This window comes from Phocoena sinus, chromosome 1 (assembly GCF_008692025.1).
Source record: "Phocoena sinus isolate mPhoSin1 chromosome 1, mPhoSin1.pri, whole genome shotgun sequence".
In the NCBI taxonomy this organism is placed as follows: domain Eukaryota; kingdom Metazoa; phylum Chordata; class Mammalia; order Artiodactyla; family Phocoenidae; genus Phocoena; species Phocoena sinus.
Window position 1 is genome coordinate 185,469,972 of NC_045763.1, and position 26,067 is coordinate 185,496,038.

The 26,067-nt window shown below is 46.3% G+C and overlaps 1 protein-coding gene across 17 annotated transcripts in view; it reads left to right on the forward strand.

Annotated features, from left to right (window-relative positions):
* PPP1R12B (protein phosphatase 1 regulatory subunit 12B) overlaps nucleotides 1–26,067 on the forward strand; it is a 214,414-nt gene that overhangs the window by 90,690 nt on the left and 97,657 nt on the right. For 16 of the 17 annotated variants that reach the window (XM_032653804.1, XM_032653803.1, XM_032653808.1 and 13 more), the window contains one exon: nucleotides 20,423–20,513. The exons of the other annotated variant lie outside the window; for it this stretch is intronic. In XM_032653804.1, the coding sequence (XP_032509695.1) occupies nucleotides 20,423–20,513 (91 nt within the window). The remainder of the gene's footprint in view (nucleotides 1–20,422; nucleotides 20,514–26,067) is intronic. 17 annotated transcript variants of the gene reach the window in all.

Genomic DNA, 26,067 nt, shown 5'->3' on the forward strand with positions numbered 1-26,067 from the left:
CACGCCAAAGCTACTGAAGCCCACGTGCCTAGAGCCCGTGCTCCGCAACAAGAGAAGCCACCACAATGAGAAGCCCGCACGCCGCAACGAAGAGTAGGCCCCGCTCGCCGCAACTAGAGAAAGACCGTGCGCAGCAACAAAAACCGAACACAACCCCAAAATTAATCAATCCACTTCTTACCTAAAAAAAAAAAAAAAGACTGTATATATTTTTTAAAGAATATGTTTATATATTCTTTCTGAGATTCTTCTCCATTATAGGTTATTACAAGATATTGAATACAGTTTCCTGTGTTATACAGTAGTCTTTGTTGTCAGAAAAATCTTTTATGGGATATTTTTACTACCCATATAGTTTGGAAATCCCAAGCCAAGAATTTAACATAGGAAGTAGGTCTGTACTCTTAAAATTTTGGGGCCATCATGGCACAAACAAATTCAAAGATACCTTGAAGATAAACACATCTTCAACCTGGGGTCCAAGGGATTTCTGTACAACAGTCCCCACCAGAGACAAACTCACACAGAACACCGTGAACACTGGCGAGGGAGAGGCACCACGAGGGAGAGCTCCCGGGGCAGGGTCTAGATGCTCAGGATGCAGATGAGCGGCAGACAGAACCTCAGACCGTGACTTCAGTTGGTGATGTCGACGAAAATTAGTCAGTTGATCTCAGAAAGAAGCGGAGAATTTTATTTGAGCCAGATTTGAGGATTATAACCCGGAAGAACATCTCAGCGAGCTCCAGCAACTGTTCCTCCCGTTAGAGGTCACAGCACAGTAGCATAAGTTCTTGAGACGCAAGGCTGTACGCGAAATGACGTCTTACTGACAGGTCACACAAGCCACGTCTGAGCGTCATCGTGGCCCCATCAAGAAGGAAGGTTATGTTTAAGGCGCTGTCTCGTTGGTGCTGGGAGAACACTGCTCTTCGTGGCTGAGCGGGTGTTCCTGCCGACGGAGGTTAGGTCGATGTAAAGTGCAGGTACGCCCTGCACGGTAAGGGGGAGAGCGGGGCCAGAGGGCAGAGCAGATGGGCTTATGTTTGAATTGTTCTTGTCTTGCCATAAGATAGGAACTTGATTTCACAGTAACAACAGTTCGAAGTGACCAGCTGTACTAAAGCTAGAGCGAGCGTCTAGAGGAGCAGTGAGGTCAGTGCGTCAGGAGTGGCTGTTGAGACAGAAGATGTTGCAGCCGCACCGCGGTATCCGGTAGAGAGCTGCTACGGGAACCTGCGTGTGTAAGGCGTCTAATAGCCGTCTAGGGAGAGGCTGCTGTGTGCCCGGCGCGGGGGCGTTACGGGTCCAAGGTCAGGGAAAAGCTAGCGCGTGTCCGTGTGGAAGGCAGCTCAGAAGCTGCAGCACAGTGTCCGATGTGGGAACAGAGCGGGTCTGGAGTAGAGGGGCAGGGAAGGGGCCGCAGAGGAGGTGCCTGGGCTTGAGTTTTGAGAGGCTGGTCGTAACAGGAGGGTGGTATTTTAGAGGGACCTGAGAAACTCGGGGACAAGTTCACTGTGCCTGGCACTGGGAGGAGGGCAAGGCCAGTGCAGCGTTTTCGCAGGTGTCTTGTGTGAAGTAGATTTAGATGCAGAAAAAAAGTGTTCTGTGGCCCAGCGAATTTGTGAAACGACGGCTTAAACACAGGTAAACACAGGTTGCTCCAAAACCTGGGGATCGTTCCTCTCCAGGGCATGGGGCTGGTTAGAATTTGCACAGTTGCCAAATTTCTGTGTCCATCGATTAGTTTTGTTTTTTTCACAGAAACCTGACTGGTACTCCATTGGGAATACTTTGGAAATCGTGGCGCTAGAGAGAGGCGGGCAGGAACCACATGGTGTAGTTTCTGTCTGTGCTGTGCTGAGAAACTTGAACTTCCTCTCTCAGAGCTGTGGACTGGAGTGCTTTCAGCCGGGGAATGGCTTGATCGAATAAAACGTCATTTAAGCCTTTACAGAATTAAAGCTGTTCAGTTTCTCCTTCAGACAAACACACTCTGAAAGAAAACAAGCACATGTTTTGAAAACAGCTAAATTTCCCTTCTGAAAGAGCATGCTGGGTACTAATTCTTCTCGTGAAGCTGCAGCTTGCTCTGTAACCAGCTCCTTGTGGAAGCATTTTGGCTCTTGCTGGGAAATGGAGGCCTGGAGCCTGTGTTGACAGGTCCCGTTGGAAACAATTAGCGTCAGGCAAATGGGTCTTGAAACTGGCCGTAGCAAGCCCTGACCAGCAGAAAAGTCATCTCAGAAAGAATCCCTGTTTGCAGGGTAACTAGAGCTCGTGCACTGGGGTGTGGGTCTTCCCATGGAACCGGCGCACCTGACTTTCCCTTTCTGAGCTGGGTTTGTTCGAAGAGGGGGGAGTGGGCGCGTGTAGCAGTGGCGGGGGGGTGGGGTGCGGCTCTCCGGAAGGGGGGGGCCCTTCACTCAGCCTGTGAACTACACATATGATTACAGACGCGTCAGGAGGCAGGGCTGGATACAGTGGTCATTATGATACCAAACCGTGATCAACACGGAAAGGTGATCAACACGGAAAGGTGAACACTAGACTTTTCTGAGGGATGATGGGTAATTTTTATTTTATTTTTATTTTTTTCCTGTATTTTCCAAAGTTCCAGAGTGATGAAGAATTGCCATTGTAATGGGGGTGGGGGGGCAGATGAGCTTGAAAAAAAATTAATCCTGTGGACAACAGTCTCTATTATGATGTAAGTCTGTGAAGATGGCCACAGTCATTGAAGAGTAGACACAGGAGTCAAGCGAGTCAAGATAATTTATGCAGGATTCTAGATAATGTGTGATTTTGTTACATAATCTCAGGGCAGGACCTCTGAAAGTTTATTACTTTTGAGAAGGGCACAACCTTGGATTTACAAAGTTCCTTTTAAAATTTTGTTTCTTTTTCTTTGTTTTTTTTTTTTTCCTGAAAAGCTCCCCTGTGAGCAATGTGTTCCTTTTACCTGATGGGAAGGAAGAGGCGTTATGCCCCTGTTTTGCAGATGGAGATGCCGAGGCCCTGAGAGCCTGGAGTGATTCGCCTGATGTCACACCTTGAGTCAGGCGCAGTGGAGACCATAACTCAGGCCTCTTTTTCCTTTGCATTGAACTCACTAACCATTTCTTCTTTTGGATTAAAAAGTTTTGGTCCAGGGGCCAGTCCGTCTCCATCAGTGCCTGGAGCGCGGCAGCCTCTGCCTTCATGGCACTCTGATCACTGCATCCCATCTTGGGGTTGCTCCTGAGGACGGTAGAAACCACCAGCGTCCTCCGATTGTGAAGGGGTTGACTGGGTTGGCGGACGACAGGGTGGAGAGGGCACATGGCATGCAACTGGCAGAAGGCGACAGGGTGTCAGGGCAGGCAGCAGCTGTCGCAGGGCGTGGTGGCTGCCTTCATTCCGAAAGCCCCAGGTTTTCCTTAGCAACAGTGTCAACAACTCCCGGGGCTAATATTGGAGTCTGCGGGCTCCCGCCTTTGATCCTCTCGCCCCAGCCCTGAATTTTACACCTTCTTTTTTATTGGTGCCCTTTCTTTTCTTGTAGAAATGGCCAAAACAGTTTTTCTCTACAAGAAGCTAAAGTTATTTGTCTTTCCCAGGTAGCTCACATGCAACTTGCTTTGTTTGGTCTGTTTATGGCCGAGTCATATATACCACACGTGTCGACCTTCTTGAATCCTTTGGGGTCTTTATAAGCTGGGTAGTTATTCCACTAAGTGAAGCTGTCAGCAGATTAATTTGGCATCGTCTTTGGAATGTCAGAAATTTAAACCAAGTAATTAAACACTGAGTCATGGTTTTTTAAAGTTGTTTGACTCATCTCCCTGTCTCCAAGCTGAAGTCAGACAGTTGTCAATTCAAGGAGGCGTTCTAGAGAAGAGGTTCCCAAGCTCCTCCAGCCTCTCTCAGTTCTTGTTCTGAAGTGAGTGTTTTCTTTCCCTGAGGGACCGCAGCAGTGCTGAACTTACCAGGCTTTTCTCTGCTGGTGTAAATAGTTCTCTGTCTTCCTAACCAGGAGCAGAAAGAGTGAAGTGTACGTAGCAGTCGGTACATTCTCTTAAGTATCGCCGTGCTGGAGGTTTCTGGGCTGCTTGTACGATTAGTACTGTGTTAGCTCATTAGCTGTTAAAGATTACGCTTGCTTGACTCCTTTCTCGCTGTAGTTAGGAAGACGGTTTCTGCTGTTTTGTCACCGAGCACGTGCCATGTCGTGCAGCGTTGGGTGGTGCTGATTCTGGGGGCCGCTTTTTTCACGTCCCACAAGCTCCGCCGTCGGGACATCTCATCATTGCCAGTTGTCATCCCCACACGTGTGTGAATTTGGTCATCGGTGCTCACGTTACTTCTACTGGGTTATGTGCATTGCTGGTACTAAATATGTCTAAATAAGTCTGAAAGATCCCTTTCAATAGCTATTAAATTAAGTAACTTTTAAATGGTGATAAAAGAGCATGTGTGATTGACACCTGATTGGCACCTTTCTCAGGGGTAAAGTGCTGGTGTGTCCTGAAGTTGATGACGGGCCAGATCTGATGGCACTAGTTAGCCAGCGGGAAAGATGCTGTTGGTCTGTATTTAAAAACACCAAGTGCGAAGCGACTGTACTGCATGTGGGTTTTCTTTTTGGGATGATCAGAATGCTTTAAAATTGATTATGGTGATAATTGCGTAGCCACTGATAATTACTGAAATAATTACTGATAATTACTGAAAGCCACTGAATGGTACACTTAAATGGGGATGTGAACTATATCTCAGTAAAGCTGTTTAAAAATAACACTCGGACCATTTCGCCCCACTCGGCAGTTCTGGAAAAGAAGACCTGGTTGGTGCCTGCTGAGAGTTACTACAGTAAGATGGAAGGGCCTGGAATTTAGAAGTCTTGTTATCTTTTTTCTGTATTTCTGTTGCTAAACACAGCTACTGAGACATGAACCTTCTTCATTTCCAGAGACAGTGGCGTTTGTCACACAGTTCCTCAGCACACCACCTAACAGTTCAGGAGTGGCGGCTTAAAAATGCCCCCTCCCCAGCCCCGGGGCTTCCCTGGTGGCGCAGTGGTTGAGATTCCGCCTGCCAAGGCCGGGGACACGGGTTAGCGCCCCGGTCCGGGAAGATCCCACATGCCGCCGAGCGGCTGGGCCCGTGAGCCATGGCCGCTGAGCCCGCGCGTCCGGAGCCTGTGCTCCGCAACGGGAGAGGCCACAACAGTGAGAGGCCCGCGTACCGCAAAAAAAAAAAAAAGCCCCCGCCCACCCCCCCCCCCACCCCGGCCACAGGACACACGCATTCCAAAGGCGGCCAGGAAGCCACAGAGCCTCTGGCAGCTCTGCCCCAGCCCCCAGCCACGTCAGAGTACAGCCAGAAGTCACCGGACACCTGCTGCTCAAAGCTCTTATCAGCCATGCGTTTACAGTTAATCTCCTTCTGATAAAGTGGTTCTTTTTTCAGAGCTGTGAGTGTCGGTGACATGTGGGAGGGACCAAAATTTTGTGCCCTCACTCAAGCCCCCCCCCATACGAGGTGATTTTCCCATGTTGGAAGAAGATGGTCGCTTGTGACCACCTCACAAAACGAGCTCTAGTGTTTACTAGGGCAGGACAGCCGGAGGAGTGGGCACTTTTGCAACAAACTGGGCTTCTGAGAAAGCTGCTGCATAGGTGTGTGGCTGGTGTGTCTGAGGTGCTTGACCTCTCACCTGTGATGGTTTGATCTGGCAGTGGAGTCCTTGCCGTTCCCGGTTTTATGGAAATGGGAGGCGCAGGAAGTTGATCTTTGTGTTCTGGGTTTGCGGGCCGACTGGTGTGCCGAGCTGGGCACCAGTGAGCACTGGGCCTGGAGGGGCAGGAGCCGCAGGTGAGTGTCTGCTGGGCAGCTCTGATGGCCGAGAGCGCCTTTCTGCCCTCCGTCCTCATCTCTCTGGTGGTTCTTTGGGAAGCTGGCTGGTTGCGCACACCATTTGGGTGCTGTGGTTGGGGTGGGGGATGTTAAGAATAAGATGCAGTGTTTGGAATAACCAGTTGGGAACTATTCTGGTTTTTCTTCCTATTCCTAATTGATTTAAACATGTGCGCTGACTTAAGGATCCCATCCAAGAGATTAGAGTGGCAGAGGACGGTTAAGAATTTCAGGAAGCAGAAACATGCATCTTTTTTTTTTTTTTTTTTTTTTTTGCGGTACGCGGGCCTCTCACTGTTGTGGCCTCTCCCGTTGCGGAGCCCAGGCTCCGGACACGCGGGCTCAGCAGCCATGGCTCACGGGCCCAGCCGCTCGGCGGCATGTGGGATCTTCCCGGTCCGGGGCACGAACCCGTGTCCCCTGCATCGGCAGGCGGAGTCTCAACCACTGCGCCACCAGAGAAGCCCCCATGCATCTCTTTTTAAGGGGAAACTGGTATCAGTAATGTTATACTTAAGTTGGATAGTAGTACACAGGTGGTGGTTGTATTGTTTATATCCTTTATAGCTTAAGTATTACATAGTATATATTTTAAGTAAATAAGATGGGAAAAATGTCAGATATTTAGGGCAATTACAGAGAGAAGCTGGTTTAGGTATGTGAAGGCATAGATCGCTCCTTGACTTGGCCTTTGAACAGGAAATGATAAAATGAAGAGACTAACTCATTGAGGTCTGGGTAAAAGCACTTTGCTTACTACAAACTGTACAGTCAGATTGAATCTTTTTCTATTTCATTTTTTTCATACTTTATTTTAAATTTTATTTATTATTATTTTTAGCTGCATTGGGTCTTCGTTGCTGTGCAGGGGCTTTCTCTAGTTGCAGCGAGCAGGGGCTACTCTTCTTCGCGGTGCGCGGGCTTCTCGCCGCAGAGCACGGGTGCTAGGCGCGCGGGCTCAGTAGTTGTGGAACGGGTGCTCAGTAGTTGTGGCTCGAGGGCTCTAGAGCTCAGGCTCAGGAGTTTTGGCGCACGGGCTTAGTTGGTCCACAGCATGTGGGATCTTCCCAGACCAGGGTTCGAACCCATGTCCCCTGCCTTGGCAGGCGGATTCTTAACCACTGAGCCACCAGCGAAGTCCCAATCAGGTTGAATCTTAATGGTAACAAATGTTTTCCCATACATGTAAGAAGTTTCCTTATTGATCTTGGTTGCTCAGAGGACCAGATTGTAGACAGTTCAAAATGGGGCTGAGTCAGGCATTTAGGAGCCCCTGCTTCTGGCCGTCATCGCAGCCCCACGGGGAGACTGCCTGCTGGACCGCTGCCCAGCCGCCAGAGCTGGACTGTTCTCTCCCTGCTCCTCCTCTCCTTCCTGTGCTGTGTGCCTTTGGCGATCGTGCCACTTGGTGTTCCCTGAAGGTGTTTGATGTCCACGCTGCCCCTTCTTTCTGGGACAGCCTTCTGCCGCCTTCTCTGCTGAGCAGAGTTCTCTTCGTACCGTAGGAGCTCCTGAGGTTCACCCCCTGCCGGCTTCCTGTTCCCCCAGCCCCAGGCTGAAGCCGGGGTTCTCTTGCCGGTGTTCTTCTGTGGCCCTGTCCTTAGGGCTGGTCCAGCCGACACCCCTGCATCGGGAGCTCCGGGAGGTGCTCTTTCTGCTGGGTTTTCTTCATACCACAGAGCCCACTTGCTCAGCAAGGTGTCGGGTAAACGGGTGGGGATGAGCAAGCCGCTGTGTAGTGATCCTGGTGTCCAGAGGGGGGCAGCAGAGGCACGTCTGTTGATCCACTTCGCAGAAGGCTGGCTCCCCAAGACCCCGTTCTGTGTCTGGCTCCGTGTGCCGGTAAGCACACCAACCCCATTCCACTTCAGGTGTTCTAATGTAGGCAGAGAAGGTGTGTCCTGGCAGGTGGAGGTTCCTTCATGTGAGAGCAGCAGGCACAGGTGACAGCCCCCCGGGCTGCGAGGCAAGAGCCCTGGTTTGCTCTCCAGCTGAGTGCACAGCTTATGCGTCGAGGTTGCCTTTTAACTTCTGAATCGGTCCGTGTGGAGTTAGGAGGTGGCTGTCCTGCTGTTCGCGCATTCAGCGCTGTGCAAGAACTGCAGGTACGACAGGAGAGAGGCCTGCCTACATTGTGCCCTCGAGACTGAGGACGCCAGGTACACGCCTTGGAAACCATGAGGCCGCGTGGGGGGTAGACCCTCGAGGGCAGACTGTGTAGGTGGCGTACTGCGCTCTTGGAGGAGAAGGCGGGTCCTGTGAGACGGGGGGCTGTGGCGGCATCTCAGGTGGCCTCAAACATGGGAAAGGTTTAGAGCGGGTTAGAGAATTAGTGTTCTGAATGGTTACCGTACGCCAGAACTCCCTAGATGCATTTAATCCTCATAGCTTTGTGAGACGAATAATATTATTTTCTTTAATACATATAAGAAAAGGCTCAGATGACGGGCCCTGCCCGCAATCACAGAGCCAGTAAGTGGCAAAGCCAGGATTCAAAACCGGGTCTTTGGGACTTCACAGCCCACGTGTTCTGACCCCACCGGTCCGTGTCCAAGGAGCTGGTCTCCCCTGGGCCGTGGGATACCGTACGCTGGCACTGTGGGCACAGGGGTTAGGCTCTCTTGATGTTTTGTTCTTTTTTTTTTTTTTTTTTTTATGCGTTACGCGGGCCTCTCACTGTTGTGGCCTCTCCCGTTGCGGAGGACAGGCTCCGGACGCGCAGGCTCAGCGGCCATGGCTCATGGGCCCAGCCGCTCCGCGGCATGTGGGATCTTCCCAGACCGGGGCACGAACCCGTGTCCCCTGCATCGGCAGGCGGACTCTCAACCACTGCGCCACCAGGGAAGCCCCGATGTTTTGTTCTTTGAAGGAAATGGGTATCTGTCTTGGGAGAAACCACTTCTGAAAACAAAGTAAATTGAAAGCTTTCCGTCCTCTCTGGAATCCGAATGGGGAATCCGGGCTTTTGGAAACCAACTGAGGCATCGTCCTGTCGGCCATCAGGCTGGTCCAGCATTCTGTGCTGGGTGCAGGGAGTTTCCCTTGGGAAGGATCCCAGAGCCGGGGCGCACAGTGTTTCCCAGACGGAGCAGCAAGAGCTCACCGGGGACGGGGACAGAGGCGCACCCGCCCACGTGCCTGTCCCCCCACCTTCTTTCTCCCTGTCGCTCTCGAGGGAGGGCTCTGACCCCACTCTGTCCCCCACCTCCCGCCCCCTCTCCAGCCCGCCGAATCGGAGCCCTGCCCCCTCGCCCGTCCGGCGCCTGCACCGCGGACCCTCCGTGCCCTTGGTCGTGGGCCACTGCCTTCTGGAGCCTGTGTCTTCCACGACCTCTGGTTCCAGTCTTCCCTGCCCCTCCGTTCTTCCCCGCCACCCCTGCTCTGCGCTCTTCCAGCCCTTCCTCCTCGGCAGGCAGGCGCCTGGGGCTTCCTGGGCTTCCTCCTCTCCTCCTCCCAGGACCCTCCTGAGCTGCCGTTGCTGCTCTGCCGCCCCTGCATCACTCGGGCCTCCCTGTGGAGCTTCCCGACACCACGTGTACGACGGCGCCTGACTTCCGGCGGCCGTATCTGGCCATTCTTTTCCTTTCCCGTACATTTCTTCATCTGTTTAAAGTATTGCTGCAGGTATGCATTTCCTTTAGTTCCCAGGTCCTCTTTAGAACAAGGGTATAAACAAATAAACCAAACCACTCCCTTCCCTCTGACCCTAAAAGGCAAGAAAGAGCCTTTCTTGTTAGTTCATGGCTAAGCTGACACTAGAACCCAGGAACACCCATTCCTAGCTAGAAACGGCGAGGTAAACCTGCACTACTAATGCCTGGCCGCCGTGTGGGCTGCGTCCTCTGCAGGAGAATTTGGTCCCTCTTGTCACCTGTCCCTTCCAGCTTGTCCGGGATGGCCATACTGCACGTGAATGGCAACCTCTGGAGATATGAAAGCATCCTTTTCCAAGATAGAGTGTTGATGATGGCAGACTTTTGGAAAACATCAGGGGACACTAAGAGAAGCCTAACATAAGACAGTGCTCCCCTCCTGGTATTGCTAGATTTGGAAAAAGAAGTGTCTTGCTGCTCGAATCCACACAGCTGGGGTGCCGTGGCGCTAGGTGAAGAGCCCGTTTTCGTGCGGTGTGATGTCAGAAAAGCTGTGCTGGAGCCGGGCGACCAGTCCTACTCCCTATAGGTCTCACCTGACAACGCTGTGACCTTGGGTGGATACTTGAGTGTTTCCTTGGGCCTCAGTCAGCTCTTCTGTAAAATGGGAATGATTTTATCCTCTCTGCCTGAAGTCTTGAAATTAGATCCTGTGACTCCTCAAACTCATAAAATCTTTAGCCGCAGGTCTGTGCTCTGTTCTTCTCTGGCTCATCCCCCTGCCCCGTAGCTGTCCCTGCGTGCTTCCAGGTTGATCTTTGGGAAGTTCCTTCTCACCTCCCTGAACTGTACCTGTGCCTGTGCCACCTCATACACAGGATGTAGTCCGAGGAATGACAGGCCCTGGTAGAGGACCAGTAGACATTCTGTAATGAATGACCGCAGCATCCCGAGTGCTATACAGACATACACTCAACTTGGTTCCTGCCCCGTTTGAAGTTAACCCTTAAGTACCATTCCGTCTTCACAGATTTTAAATGTAGGACTCTCTAAAGCTATTCCAAAAACCAGTTTCCTGTTAGTGGGTTCTGGATGAGAGATTGTCCTCTCATCATTCTGGGGAAAACAGCTTTGTACTCTCCCTGGAAATCTTCTTGGTTATTTTCCTTTCATTCTTCTAGTTAAAGTAGCTTTATTTTACTTAGCCCTTCAAACCTGCATGGAGAATATTTTCATGGGCATTAAGACTGCTTCCCAATGAATTACCATTTCTGGGAAAAATAATTAAGGGGAACTCTTTATTTGACTAGTTGGGATGGATATTATAGCACCTTTCTTTCTTTCCCAAATCACCACGCGGAGCTATTAACGTGGGATGGAAACAATGCAGCAGGAGTGGTGGTGATGCGAGAGTAACAGCCAGGCCGTCCTGAACACTTGCGCCTGGTCCTCACAGCAGCCCTGCTGATTTCTGCTCATAATCCTGTTGCAGCTGTTAATACCTTTGCTGCACCAGACACTTGGGTTTAGAGTGCTTAAATGTTTTATCCGGGGTCATCTAGCAAGGAAGTTGAGGAGCCAGGGTTCAGACCTAGGCGGTCTGATTCCCATGTCAGGGTACTTTATCACCACACTGTACTTGTCAGAAGATAGTCTAGGTCTTTTATTATGATGACGATGGTTTTCTTGATGTTCATTGATGATTTGCTCTAGGCATTTTGCACAGCTTCTTAAGATGAAATTAGCCGCTGTGTAGTATTAAAGGACCACTGTGAACTTGAGAGGCAGAGAACAAATTATTTTTGTCTAGTCAGGCTTAAATTCTCTGCTAAGTGTTTGAATTCCACCGATCATGTAACCTCAGGGTCATAGCAAATACAAAGAAAAATGCTTCCTGCCCTCTAGGAAACAGAGTAGACAGGCGTGGTAATTAGAAGACTTCAGCATCGGAATCCCTTCCTCTGCCACTGCATTGCGGATGTTAGCCTAGTTTTATCTGGAGGCCAGAGCAGGGATAGCTGTGAAGCCACTGTGCTTCCCTTGCAGGACCTTGTGGGCCGAGACCATCGTCTTTTCAGGGCAGTGAAGAGCCATGTGGTGCGCAGATTCACGAGGCCCAGGTGGTGTGCTGGGTGTGGGTGGGTCTGGCACGGGCGTTGCCAAGTTTTGTCTGTAAACGGCCAGGTAACATACATTTTAGGTTTGGCAGGCCATTTTGTCTCCATAGCAAACATTAAACTCTGCTGCTGTCGTTGGTAAAACTTGATTTACAGAATGTGGCAGCCAGGTTTGGCTCCAGGACTACAGTTTGCTCCCCTGTCTGGGTTTAGAAGGTACAAGGGCTCAGGCTCTACTGAAGACGTAGTGTGTCCCCCAGGAAGCCGTATGTTAAGGTGCATCACTCCTGTGAATTTGGAATCCATACCTGGGTAAACGAAAGTGAATGAAAATGTTCCTTCCCTCCTCAAAAACATTTAAAACTCAAGTACTGGGGTTTTCTGGGTTTTGTTTTTATAGATTTTTTTTTCTTACAACTTAGTAAAAGTTTCATATATTGACACAGGTTACAAAGTAATATACATAATATTCATTAAAAATAGACTATAATATACTATATATAGGTATAGAACATACGTACATAGATAAAAATCTAGGCATACGTGTAGTAGAATAAAAATGGGCTTATCTTCATGTGGTGGAATTCAGCTTATTTTTATTTTCACGTGTTGATCTGTTTTCCAATTTTTTCCGGGAAAAACATGTATGATTTCAAATATTTAGGACTCCAAGTGAGGCAAAAGGCCCTCGATTTCACCCGCAGACCTGTTTTTACCAGCTCCGTCTCTCTCATTCCGTAAAACTTGCCGGAGCAGGCAGTGCGATAAGCCAGTCAGAGACTTGCGGCTTCACTGTGGCGTCTGTCGAGGACACAGAGAAGAGACAGCAGCCAAGAAGTGGTGCGGTGGGGTGCTCTGTGGGTTTGCAGGTGGAGGTGGTGGGTGAGGATGCTGGCTGGTAACCCAGGCAGCATTTCCTGAGGGGTTCGTCCTCGGTGTGCTCACCGACTCCAAGGCTGGTCCACAGCTTTGCAAGTTTGGGGACTCAGGTTTTTCCACTTCACCCAGAGAAGAGGAATCTATTAAGGAAAGAGGCACACATACCGAACTCACAGTGGATTGAGACATGTATGGCGATTCCAGTTTACTAATCCACGCGGAGGAAACAAATCTCTTAACATATAGCCTGGTTGGGCACTTCTGTTTCAGGCTATGGCATATCTTGTGATAGACAGACTCTCCCACTGAGAATAAGCAGAAACGCTGGATAAACATAAGAAAACAAAGTCTTTGAAGGCATTGGAGAGACGGTAAGGAAGTGAGGACTTGAGGGACCCAGATCCCAGAGAGAAGGAAAGCATAGGAGGCGAGCCCAGCACCCGGCTGTGCTTGTCCCCCAAGGTGCTGGCTGACCAGTGAGGCAGTGGCTACAAGGCTGAGAAGCTGGGCGAGGTTCCCAGCCATCTCTCAGTGCTTAGGGAGCAGAAATTAGAGTTCAGAAACGGGCCCCAGTGGACACCCCAGACTTCCCCTGGGACGATCAAAGGACTGCCTTCCAGCAGAAGGGGCTTACCAGACATGGCCAGCTCTGTAAAGACTGAAGCCCAGCTTCCAGGTGGCTCAGTCTCAAAGTGGGTGAAGGGGGTTTGCCTTACCCCATGGTTTTCACAGCGTGGTCTCCACATCAGCAGCATCACCTGAGAACTAATCAGAAATGCAGATTCCCAGACCCCCTCCACACCTGCTAGATCAGGACTTATGAGGGGAGAACCTCATGAGATTTGTATTTCACAAGCCTTCCAAGTGATTCTGATGCAATGAAAGTCTGAGAACCAGTTTCTTAGCCTAACTAAGCTGGAGAAACGAATATCCTCTCTGGAGGATGACAACATCTTCCAGAGCCGCAAGTTATTACTACATTTCTTCATTAAAAATTCTGGCATTAATTCAAAAATTACCAGACAGACTGCCTAATCAGACTGATTTACAGAAGACTAAGAGAAAATACAGACACTAAGAACAGACCCAGATATCGATTATTATCAGATGTGGACTTTCAAATAATCATAGTAAATTACGGTTAATATGTTCAAGAAAATAGAAGACAAGGTAGAGAATTTCAATAGAGAACTGCCCTCTCTTTGGAAAGATGGAAATGCTAGAACTGAAAAATAAAATAACAAATGAAGAAATTCAGTTGTAGTAAAGCAGCTGAAGAGAGGATTTGTGAACTAATTAGATTGGACAGTGGAGAACACCCAGAGAGAGAGGAGAATAGAAAGCACAGGAAAAGTGTAGTAAATAATTGGAGGGTGGCCGACGAGTTGTAACAGAAGTGCACCTGTAGTTGGAGAAGGAGAAATGAGGGCTGGCTGCTCCTCCTGAGCCCCACTTCTTCCTGAAAAGTGGCTGCTCAGACTGGTTATTCAGACGTAGGCATGTGGCCGACGTTCTCTTGAAAATGAACAAAGCGGACCTGTCATTCTGAGTGTTGGTTGCCAATTGTAACATTTAGAGCAGAAATTAGAACTCTGGAAAACTTGTACCTGTCACTGTGTGTGATATGTTGACTGCTTCCCAATGTGGAAAGACTGTTCTGAGACCAAAGATAATATTAGAAAATGTGGGGTTTTTTTTTAACTTTTATTATTTTTTATTGATATAATTGAAATACAACAATCTTTTTTAGTATACAACATAATGATTTGGTAAGCATATTACAAAATGATTACCACAATAAATTTAGTTAACATCTGTCACCACACACATTTTCCTTGTGATGAGCACTTTTAAGATCTGGTTTCTTGGCAGCTTTTGAATACATTAGTGTTGTTAACTATAGTCACCTTGCTGTGCATACATTCCCAGGACTTATTTATCTTATAACGGGAAGTTTGTACCTTTTGACCACCTCCACCCACTTCGCCCACCCCCCACCTCTGGCAACCACCAGTCTGTTCTCTGTACCTATGAATTCAGTTTTTTGGATTCCACATACAAATGAGATCGTACAGTATTTGTCTTTCTCTGTTTCTCTTAGCATAATGCCCTCAAGGCCCATCCACGTTGTTGCAAATGGCAAGATTTCCTCTTTATTATGACTGAATAATATTCCATGATGTATGTACACGTGCGCACGCACGTGTGTGTGTGTATACACACACACATATATACGCCACATTTTCTTTATCCGTTCATCTGTCAGTAGACACTTAGGTTGTTTCCGTATCTTGGCAATGGTGAATAGTCCTGCTGTGAACGTTGGGCTACAGATTTAGCACAGATGGAGATTGTGATTTGGTTTCCTTCAGATAAACACCCAGAAGTGGAACTTCATATGGTAGCTCTATTTTTAATTTTTCGAGGAACCTTCATACTGTTTTCCAGAGTGGCTGCACCAATTTACATTCCCACCAGCAGTGCATGAGGGCTCCCTTTTCTCCACACCCTCACCAACACTCGTTATTTCTTACCTAATAGCCGTTCTGACAGGTGTGAGGTGACATCTCACTGCGGTTTGATTTGCATTTCCCTGATGATGAGTGATGTTGAGCATCTTTTCATGTGCCTGTTGGCCATCTGTGTACCTGCTTTGGAAAAAGTCTGTTCAGATCCTCTGTCCCTTTTTTAATCAGGTTTGTTTTCTTTTGAGTTGTATGAGTTCTTTATCTAGTTTGGCTATTAACCCCTTATCAGATATGTGACTTGCAAATATTTTCTCCCAGTTCAGTAGGTTGCCTTATTGTTTTGTTGCTGATTTTCTTTGCTGTGCAGAAGCAAAAAGCTCGATGAAGTCCCACTTGTTCGTTTTTGGTTTTGGTGTCAAATCCAAAAAATCATTGCCAAGACTGATGTTAAGGAGCTTAAACTGTATGTTGAAGAATGTGATTTTTAAAATTACTATTGCATGATGAAATGGGTCACCATTTGGGAGATTTTACCAAAGACACGCCTGGGTAAGACATTCCATCCAAAGTACAAGATCGACCACTGGATTTCGGCATCACAGAATATGAAAATTCTGTTAACATCATTTCAGCTTCCACATTGCGACTAACCTTGAAGAAAGTACCACTTGTGTTTGACTATAGGATTAAAGAAGACGGTCCACAATTATCTGAAAAAGCTACTCTAATACTCCTTGCTCTTCCAACTACATATCTGTGCAGGACTGGATATTTTTTATGTATTTTAACTAAAAAGACATACTGCAGCATATCAAATGCAGAAATGTATATGAGAATTGGGCTCTCTTCTATTAAGCCAACATTAAAGAAATTTACAAAAATGTAAAACAATGCCACTCTTACTAAATTCTTCTGTTTTAGAAAATTTAGTTATTTTTCATAAAAGATAAGTTATTGATGTTAACATGAATAGGGCTGTCATTTTCAGATGAATTAATAAACACGTTTCATTTCTCAACTTTACTGCCTAATAAGGTAAATATTAATAGATAATACCCCACATAAACAAAAGCGGTTTGGGGATCCTCAATAATTTTTTAAAATATAAAAGGGTCCTCAGCCCAAACAGTTTGAGAACCGTTGCTATAGGTACAAGTAGACCTAATTTTATCGTACTTCACATTATCACTTCCAGATACTGCGTTGTTCACAAGTTGAAGGTCGGTGTGTGTCGAACAAGTCTCTTGGCGCAATTTTTCCAACAGCGTCTGGTCACTTCGTGTCTCTGTGTCACATTTGGTTATTCTCACAATATTTCAACCTTTTTCATTATTGTATTATGGTATCTGTGATCAGTGATATTCGATGTTACTATTGTAATTGTTTGGGGTGCCACACACCACACCCATATGAAACCACAAACTTCATCAACAAATGCCGTATTTTTACTGCTCTATCCAGCAGCGGTTCCCCTGTCCCTCTCCCTCTCCTTGGGCCTCCCTATTCCCTGAGACACAACAATACTGAAATTAGGCCAATTAATAACCCTACAAGGGTCTCTAAGTATTCAAGTGAAAGGGAGAGTTGCACATCTCTCACTTTAAATCAAAAACTAGAAATTATTACCCTTAGTGAGGAAGGCATGTGGAAAGCCAAGATAGGCCTAAAGCTGGGCCTCTTGCACCAAACAGCCAAGCTGGAAACGCAAAGGAAAAATTCTTGAAGGGAATTAAAAGCGCTACTTCGGTGAACACACAAATGATAAGAAAGCAAAACAGCCTTATCGCTGATATGGAGAAAGTCTGAGTGGTCTGGATAGAAGATCAAACCAGAAACAACAAAGCCTCATCCAGAGCAAGGCCCTAACTCTCTTCAGTTCCATGAAGGCTGAAAGCGGTGGGGAAGCTGCAGAAGAAAAACTTGAAGCTTGGCAGAGGTTGATTCATGAGGTTTAAGGAAGGATGCATTCTCACTAACATAAACGTGCAAGGTGAAGCAGCAGGTGCTGATGTAGAAGCTGCAGCAAGTTATCCAGGAGATCCAGCTAAGATAATTCCTGAAAGTGGCTGCACTAAACAACAGATTTTCAATGTAGGTTAGACAGCCTTCTATTGGAAGAAGATGCCACCCAGGACTTCCATAGTTAGAGAGGGGACGTCAGTGCCTGGCTTCAAAGGACAGGCTGACCCTCCTGTTAGGGGCTAGTGCAGCTGGTGACTTTCAGTTGAAGCCAGTGCTCATTTACCATTCCGAAAATCCTAGGGCCCTTAAGAATTATGCTACATCTACTCTGCCTGTGCCCTGTAAATGGAACAACAAAGCCTGGATGACAGCACATCTGTTTACAACACGGCTTACTGAATATTTTAAGCCCACTGTTGTGACTTACTCGGAAAAAAAAAAAGGTTCAAAATATGACTGCTCATTGACAGTGCACCTGGTGTCAGGCAAGAGCTCTGATGGAGATGGGCAATGAGACTCATGTTACTTTCATGCTGCAAACACAACATCCGTCCTGCAGCCTGTGGGTCAGGGAGTAACTGTCAAGCCTTATTGTTTAAGAAATACATTTTGGGGACTTCCCTGGTGGTGCAGTGGATAAGAACCCACCTGCCAATGCAGGCGACACGGGTTGGATCCCTGGTCCGGGAAGATCCCACATGCCGCGGAGCAACTAAGCCTGTGTGCCACAACTACTGAGCCTGTGCTCTAGAGCCTGCAAGCCACAACTACTGAGCCCTTTTGCCACAACTGCTGAAGCCTGCGCGCCTAGAGCCCGTGCTCTGCAACAAAGAGAAGCCACTGCAATGAGAAGCCTGCGCACCGCAGCGAAGAGTAGCCCCCGCTCGCTGCAACTAGAGAAAGCCCGCGCGTAGCAACGAAGACCCAGTACAGCCAAAAATAAATAAATAAATTTATGAAAAAAGAAAAAAAAAATACATCTCATCAGGCTATAGGTGCCATAGATTGGTGACCCCTCTGATGGATCTAGGCAAAGTCAATTGAAAACCCTCTGGAAAGGAATCACCATTCTAGATGCCATTAAGAACATTTGTGATTCATGGGAAGAGATCAGAATATCCACCTTAACAGGAGTTTGGAAAAAGTAGATTCCAACTCATGGATGATTTTGAGGGGTTCAAGACTCCAGTGGAGGAGGTAACTGCAGATTTGGTGGAGAAAGCAAGAGAAATAGGATTAGAAATGGGGGCCTAAAGATGTGACTGAATTGCTGCAATCTCATGATACAACTTGAAGGATGAGGAGTTGCTTCTTATGGGTGACCAAAGAAAGTGGTTTCTTATTCGTAGCACTAGTTACAGTAGTGAAGACATAGAAACAGCCTAAATGTCTATCCACAGGTGACTGGATCAAGAAGATGTGGTACACGTATACAATGGAATATCACTCAACCATAAAAAAAATAATGAAATAATGCCATTTGCAGCAACGTGGGTGGACCTAGAGGTTATCATACTAGGTGAAGTAAGCTAGACAAAGACGAATACCATATGGTATCACCTGTATGTGGAATCTTAAAAAAAAAAATAAAAGTTACAAACGAACTTATATACAAAACAGAAATAGACTCACAGACATAGAAAACAAACTTATGGTTACCGAAGGGGAAGGGTAGGAGTAGATTAGGAGTTTGGGATCAACATGTACACGCTACTACACATAAAACAGATAAACAATAAGGACTACTGTGTAGCACGGGGAACTCTACTCAATATTTTGTAATAACCTATAAGGGAAAAGAATCTGAAAAAGGATAGATATATGTATATGTGTAACTGAATCACTTTGCTATACACTTGAAACTAACACACGTAAATCAGCTATACTCCAATTAAAAAAATAAAATTTAAAGAAAAAAAGAAAGTGTTTTTTTGCAATGGACTCTACTCCTGGTAAAGATACTGTGAAGGTTATTAAGATGACAACAGAGGATTTAGAATATTACATAACTTAGTTGATAAAGCAGGGGCAGGATTTGAGAGGATTGACTCCAGTCTTGAAAGAAGTTCTACTGTGGGTAAAATGGTATCAGCCAGCATCACAGGCTACAGAGAAATCATTCATGAAGGGAAGAGTCAGTCAGTGAGGCAAACGTCACTGCTGTCTTCTTTCAAGACATCGCCACGGCCACCCCAGCCCACGGCAACCACCATCCTGACCAGCGAGTCGCCAGCAACATCAAGGCAAGACCCTCCACCAGCAAAAAGATTACAGCTTGCCGAAGGCTCAGATGATGGCTAGCGTTTTTAGCAATATTTTTTAATTTAAGTATGTACCTTGTTTTTTTAAGATATGCTATTGCACACTTTCTACAGTATAGCGTAAACCTAATTTTCATATGTACTGGACAACCAAAAATTTCACATGACTGACTTTATTGCAAGATTCACTTTATTGTGGTGGTCTGGAACTGACCTTGCAGTGTCTCTGAGATATGCTTGTATTACAGTGACAATTAAAATGTATTATTAGGATATTATGAACCGTTTTGTGGTACTGAATATGAAAATATAGATAAGATTCCTTGGAAAACAAATATTACCAAAACAGAACACCTGAATAGGCCTAATTCTGTTAAAGAAATTGCAACCCTTATTTAAAACCTTCCCATAAAGAACACTCTAAACCCAGATGGCTCCATTGGTGAACGCTTCCAATTATTTAAGGAGGAAATGACCCCAGTCTTACACAGACTCTCAAAGAAAATAGACAAGGAGAAAACACTTGCCAACTTTCATAACTTTAATTTCAAGACTGGCTGGGTTATTATAAGGGAAAATTACAGGCCAGTTTCTTGCATGAACACGGATGGAGGAATCCTAAAGTAAATAACACTGAATCTATATAAAAAGTAAGTCTCTATAAATGGTGATACATCATGATTAAGTTGAGCTTATCCCAAGCATTTAGGGTGGTTTTATCATTCAAAACTTGTTCAGTGTAATTCTCCATATTAACAGAAGAAAGAAGGAAATGATAATCTCAGTATACAGGGAAGAAAAGCCTATGATAAAGTTCACACACTAATGATTAAACAACAAAACAAGCCCCTCCTAGTGCACTCCCATGGGCGGGGAAGGAGTTGCCTTCACCTGAGGAGCAGAGTCTGCAGGGTCTTGGCCAGAAGCTGTCTCTCTGAAGGCAGGCGCGAAGCAGGGAAACGACTGCCATCAGTGCTAGCCAGAGCGCGAAGGCAGGAAATGAAATAAAAAGTCTCAGGATGGGAAAGCGGAAAGAAAGTTCTCATCTTACAGTTACAGGTGGTGTGATTCTGCACGAACACTGGTACGTTTACAGATGATGTCTTGGCTTATGTAATGCTCACCGATAGGCTGTCGGGTTGAGTCGGCCTCACTTCACCTTGGCTCACAGAAAGCCCCTCCGTGTGCAGACGCACCTGCTGCCCCCAGGGCCTTACCTCTGCTGTGACCCTTCTTCCCCGCAGGTCGTATCTGACTCCTGTACGGGACGAGGAAGCAGAGTCATTACGGAAAGCGCGCTCCAGACAAGCTCGGCAGACTCGCAGGTCTACCCAAGTGAGTGTGACCTCCGTGTTTAAGTCCTTTTTTGTCTGTGTGCCTTTCCACTGGAAGTACAATTAAACCGTGATAAAATGTGTGCCTTATTCCAGCCATTGTAGTGAAAGCTTTCCTGTTAGGTCTTAACACTACATAGAATCAAATGGATTCATAGCTACATATACCCCCTCTCGCTTCTGTTCTGCAGGCGCAGAGCAGGTTTCTCTCCTTCCCTCCCTAAGACTAATCATTCCACGTGTGCTTAAGGCCAACACCTTAATTCCTGCAGGAGAACAGTCTGGCACAATCTCAGAGTGTTAACCATAGAGTTACCACGGGACCCAGCCATGTTGCTCCTGGTTGTGTACTCAAGAAAAATAAAGCAGGCTTCTACAGAAAAGCCCTGCACAGATATTTATAACAGCATTATTCACAGGAGCCAGAGACCCAAATGCAGTGTCATCTCTGGCCAGAGTTAACTTGCTGTATAGACCAAGATTACATGTGGAGTGTGCAGGTTCGCCGGAGGGCGGAACCCTGGGCTCCCTGCAGCGTCAAGGTCAGAGTTCTGTGGCTGGTGGTGCCCCAGCGAGTGCTGGGCAGTGGGCCCAAGCGGGGCCATTGCACAGACCAAATAAATGAAGCAGCTAACAAAACTGGAAAAAACCCTCACAAACTTCCATTGATTTGGGAATAAAAAGAAATGAAGTCCTGACGCGTGCCAATGCTGCAGTGTGGGTGAACCTTAAGAAAAAGTTATGCTGCGTGAAAGAAACCTGGCATGATCCCATTTGCATGAAAATGTCCAGAACAGGCAAATCCAGAGAGATAGAAAGTGGATTAGTATTTGCTGGGGGCTGGAGAGAGGGAGGACTGGGAAGTGACCACTAAGGGTGTGGGGTTTCTTTCTTTCTGGGGTGATGAAATGTCCTGAAATTAGATGGGGATTTTGCACAGCTCTGTGAATATACTAGAAAACAGCCAGTTGTACTCTTTAAAAGGGCGGATCTTAGGTGGATTATGTTTCAGTAATGATGTTAGAAAAAAGAAGAGTCCCTCGGGGAAGCTTTGAAGTAAGGAAGATATGATCTACGTTATATTTTGCAAAAGTCGCTGTGCAGAGCACTGCTGGGAGTGCCCTGTGAAGCCTGGAGGCCCGTGGGAAGCTGTTCCTTAGCTGAGCTGGAGATGACAGGCGTGTGGCAGCAACAGTTGAGGGAGGCTGTGATTGGGCGTCAAGGAAGCAGAGGAGGATGAGCCGGACAGCAGAACCGAGGAGCAGTCAGAGGGCTGAGGGGTCAACCAGGAGATGGTACCCGAGGGAGTGAAAGGCAGTCTCCAGTGAAGAGGGGAAGCTCCGCAGCTTCAGATGCTACAGACGCCAAGCAGGAGAGCTGAGGACTGAGAGAGGGACCTATGCGTAGCCCCCGAGTGCCCTTGTGTCGTTCCTGACCCTCCAGGGTCGGGCAGGTGCCGTCCTGTGTAGTCATCGCCACAGCTGTTACTGCTTGTGCTTCATGGTGGTTTGTTTCCCCAGAGGATGTAACCCCCACGAGGGCCAGACAAGCATTTGTTTTGGTTTGGTTTACTGTGGCAGGCGACACGTAACATACAACTTAATATTCTAGCCATTTTTAAGCATACGGTTCATTGGCACCACCCTCTCCAGAACAGCTTTCGTCTCCCCAAACTGAACCTCTCTACTCATTAAACAGCTCCCTCTCTCCCCACAGCTTCTGGCAACACCGCTCTACTTTCTATCTCTATGACCTTGACTCTAGGTGCTCATGCGAGTGGAATCACACAGTTTTGGTCTTTTTTTGTGACTGGCTTGTTTCACTCAGTGTAATGTCTTCAAGGTTCATCCATGTGGTAGCACATGTCAGAATTGCCTTCCTTCGTAGGGCTGAATAATATTTTGTTGTATGTTTAGACCACATTTGGTTCATCCATCATCCGTTGATGGACACTTAGGTTGCTTCCACCTGTTGGCTGCTGTGAACAGTCTTGCTGTGAGCATCAGTGTGCAAATATCTCATGAGATCCTGCTTTTAGTTCTTTGGGTGTAGACCCAGAAATAGAATAGGCTGGATCGTATGTTTCTGTCTTAATACTTACTTTCCATTATACTCATCTGTTTTCTTATGTCTTTTCCATTAGATTATGGTTCTTGAGTACAGGAATCATTTGATTTGTCTTTGTAGTTCCAGTACTTAAGAACGCAGTAACTTTTTATTAAGCGAATGAGTGAACAAATTAGCTAATAGTTGCCTTCCGGCTTTGGAACTTCCCTCTTCTGAGGACATGAGCATATGACTACTTGAGTTAAGAATCAACTCACTGTCTTCCTAACCCTTTTCCCCCTTGTCCTGCAGATGTCTCCTCATTATTTCCTTTTTTTCTGTACTACTGCTCCTATGAGCCTGGGGAAAATTTTAATTGGTGGAATGTCTCTGTGTGATTCCTACAGTTACAAAATTATGTTAGAGAAAAGCTAGTTCAGGGCTTGTGGGGTTTTTAAAAAAATTTTTTTAAATGGAGGTATAGTTGGTTTACAATACTGTTAGCTTCGGGTGTACATCATACTGAATCAAATATTTTGAGATTATATGCTAGGGCTTCCCTGGTGGCGCAGTGGTTGAGAGTCCGCCTGCCGATGCAGGGGACACGGGTTCGTGCCCCGGTCCGGGAAGATCCCACATGCTGCGGAGCGGCTGGGCCCGTGAGCCATGGCCGCTGAGCCTGCGCGTCTGGAGCCTGTGCTCCGCAACGGGAGAGGCCACAGCAGTGAGAGACCCGCATACCACAAAAAAAAAAAAAAAAAAAAAAAAAGATTGTATGCCATTTATAGTTATAAAATATTGGCTGTACTCCCTGTGTTGTAAATATATCCTTGTAGCTTATTTTATGCCTAATAAGTTGTACCTCTTAATCCCCTGCCCCAGTATTTCCCTCCCCCTTCCCTCTCCCTCTGGCAACCACTGGTTTTTCCTCTGTATCTGTGAGTCTGTGTCTTTTTGTTATATTCACTAGTTGGTTTTATTTTTTAGATTCCACACGGAAGTGATGTCTCACAGTATTTGTCCTCTGACTTTTTTCACTCAGCATGTTACACTCCAGGTCCATCCGTGTTGTTGCAAATGGCTAATACTCCACATATGTATGTATGCATATGTGGAGTATGTGTATATATGTGTGTGTCTGTGTGTGCCTCACGTCTTCTGTATCCATGCATCTGTTGATAGACAGCTAGATGGCTTCCGTATCTTGGCAGTTGTAAATAAGGCTGCCACGAATATCGGGGTGCATGTGTCTTTTCGAATTAGTGTTTTTGGTTTTTTTCAGATATATGCCCAGGAGTGGAATTGCTGGATCATACGGGCGTTCTATTTTTAGTTTACTGAGGGTCCTCTATACTGTTTTCCACAGTGGCTGTACCAGTGTACACTCCCATCAACAGTGTACTAGGGTTCCCTTTTCTCTGCATTCTCACCAACAGTTGTCATTTATGGTCTTTCTGATGACAGCCATTCTGACAGGTGTGAGGTGACATCTCACTGTGGTTTGATTTGCATTTCCCTGATGATGAGTGATGTTGAGCATCTTTTCATGTACCTGTTGGCCATCCGTATGTCTTCTTTGGAAAAATGTCTATTCAGGTCTTCAGCCCATTTTTAAATTGGCTTGTTTGTTTTTTTGACATTGAGTTGTATGCGCTGTTTATATATTTTGGAGATTAACCCCTTATTGGTCATATCATTTGCAAATATTTTCTCCCATTCAGTAGGATGTCTTTTCGTTTTGTTGATGGTTTCCTTTACTGTGCAGAAACTTTTAAGTTTCATTAGGCCCCATTTGCTTATTTTTGTTTTTGTTTCCTTGCCATAGGAGGCAGATCCAAAAAAATATTGCTGTGATTTATGTCAAAGAGTGTTCTGCCTGTGTGTTCTCCTAGGAGAAATTCTGCTAACTTTGGGTGTTGTTTATTCTTCTTTTTCTGATTCCTTTAGGTTAAGGTTAGGTTGTTTATTTGAGATTTTTCTTGTTTCCTGAGAGGGCTGTATTGCTATAAACTTCCCTCTTAGATTGCTTTGCAGCATCCCGAAGATCTTGGAACACTGTGTTTTCCTTTCATTTGTCTCCAGGTATATTTGGAATTCTTTGATTTTTCCAGTGATCCATTGGTTGTTTAGTAGCATTTTGTTTGGGCCACACACGTTTGTGTTCTCTGCGGTTTTTACTCTTGTAGTTGATTTCTAGTCTCATAGCCTTGTGGTTGGAAAAGATGCTTGATAATGATTGCAGCCTTCTCAAATGTACTGTGACTTGTTCCATGATATAGCACAGATGTATCCTGGAGAATATGCATTTGAAAAGAGTGTGTATTCTGCTGCTTTTGGATGGAATATTCTCTCTATATATTAAGTCCATCTGGTCTGATGTGCCATTTAAGGCCAGAGATTCCTTACTGATCTTTTGTGTGGATGATCTGCCCATTGATGTAAGTGGGCTGTTAAAGTCCCCTGCTATTTTTGTGTTACTGTTGATTTCTCCCTTTATGTCTATTAATATTTGCTTTATTCATTTAGGTGCTCCTGTGTTGGGTGCAAATATATTTTCAGTTGTTATATCTTCTTCTTGGATTCGTCCCTTGATTATTATGTACTGTCCTTCTTTGTCTCTTGTAACAGTCTTTATTTTATTTTTATTATTTATTTATTTATTTATGGCTGTGTTGGGTCTTCGTTGCTGTGCACAGGCTTTCTCTAGTTGGGGCGAGCGGGGGCTACTCTTCGTTGCAGTGTGTGGGCTTCTCGTTGCGGTGGCTTCTCTTATTGTGGAGCACGGGCTCTAGGCGCACGGGCTTCAGTAGTTGCAACATGTGAGCTCAGTAGTTGTGGCACACAGGCTCTAGAGCGCAGGCTCGGTAGTTGTGGCACATGGGATTAGTTGCTCCACGGCATGTGGGATCTTCCCAGACCAGGGATCGAACCCACGTCTCCCACACTGGCAGGTGGATTCTTAACCACTGTGCCACCAGGGAAGTCCCAACAGTCTCTATTTTAAAGTCTATTTTTCTGTTATAAGTATTGCTACCCAGCTTTCTTTTCATTTCCGTTTGTATGGAATACCTTTTTCCATTCCCTCACTTTGAGTCTGTGTGTGTCTTTAGATCTGAAGTGTGTCTCTTGTAGGCAGCATATATTGGGTGGGCCAAAAAGCTCGTTCGGGTTTTTCCATAACATCTTACAGAAAAACCGAACGAACTTTTTGGCCAGCCCCAATATATGGGTCTTGTTTTTGTATCCTTTCAGCCACTCCATCTTTTGATTGCAGCATTTAATCCATTTCATATAAAGTAGTTATTGATATGTATGTACTTATTGCCATTTTGTTACTGTTTCGGGATTGTTTTTTTAGTCCTTTTTTGTTCCTTTCCTCTTTTGTTCTCTTCCCTTGTGATTTGATGACACTCTTTAGTGTTATGTTTGGATTTCCTTCCCTTTTATGTGTATGTATCTATTATAGATTTTTTGGTTTGTAATTACCATGAAGTTTGCATATAGCAATA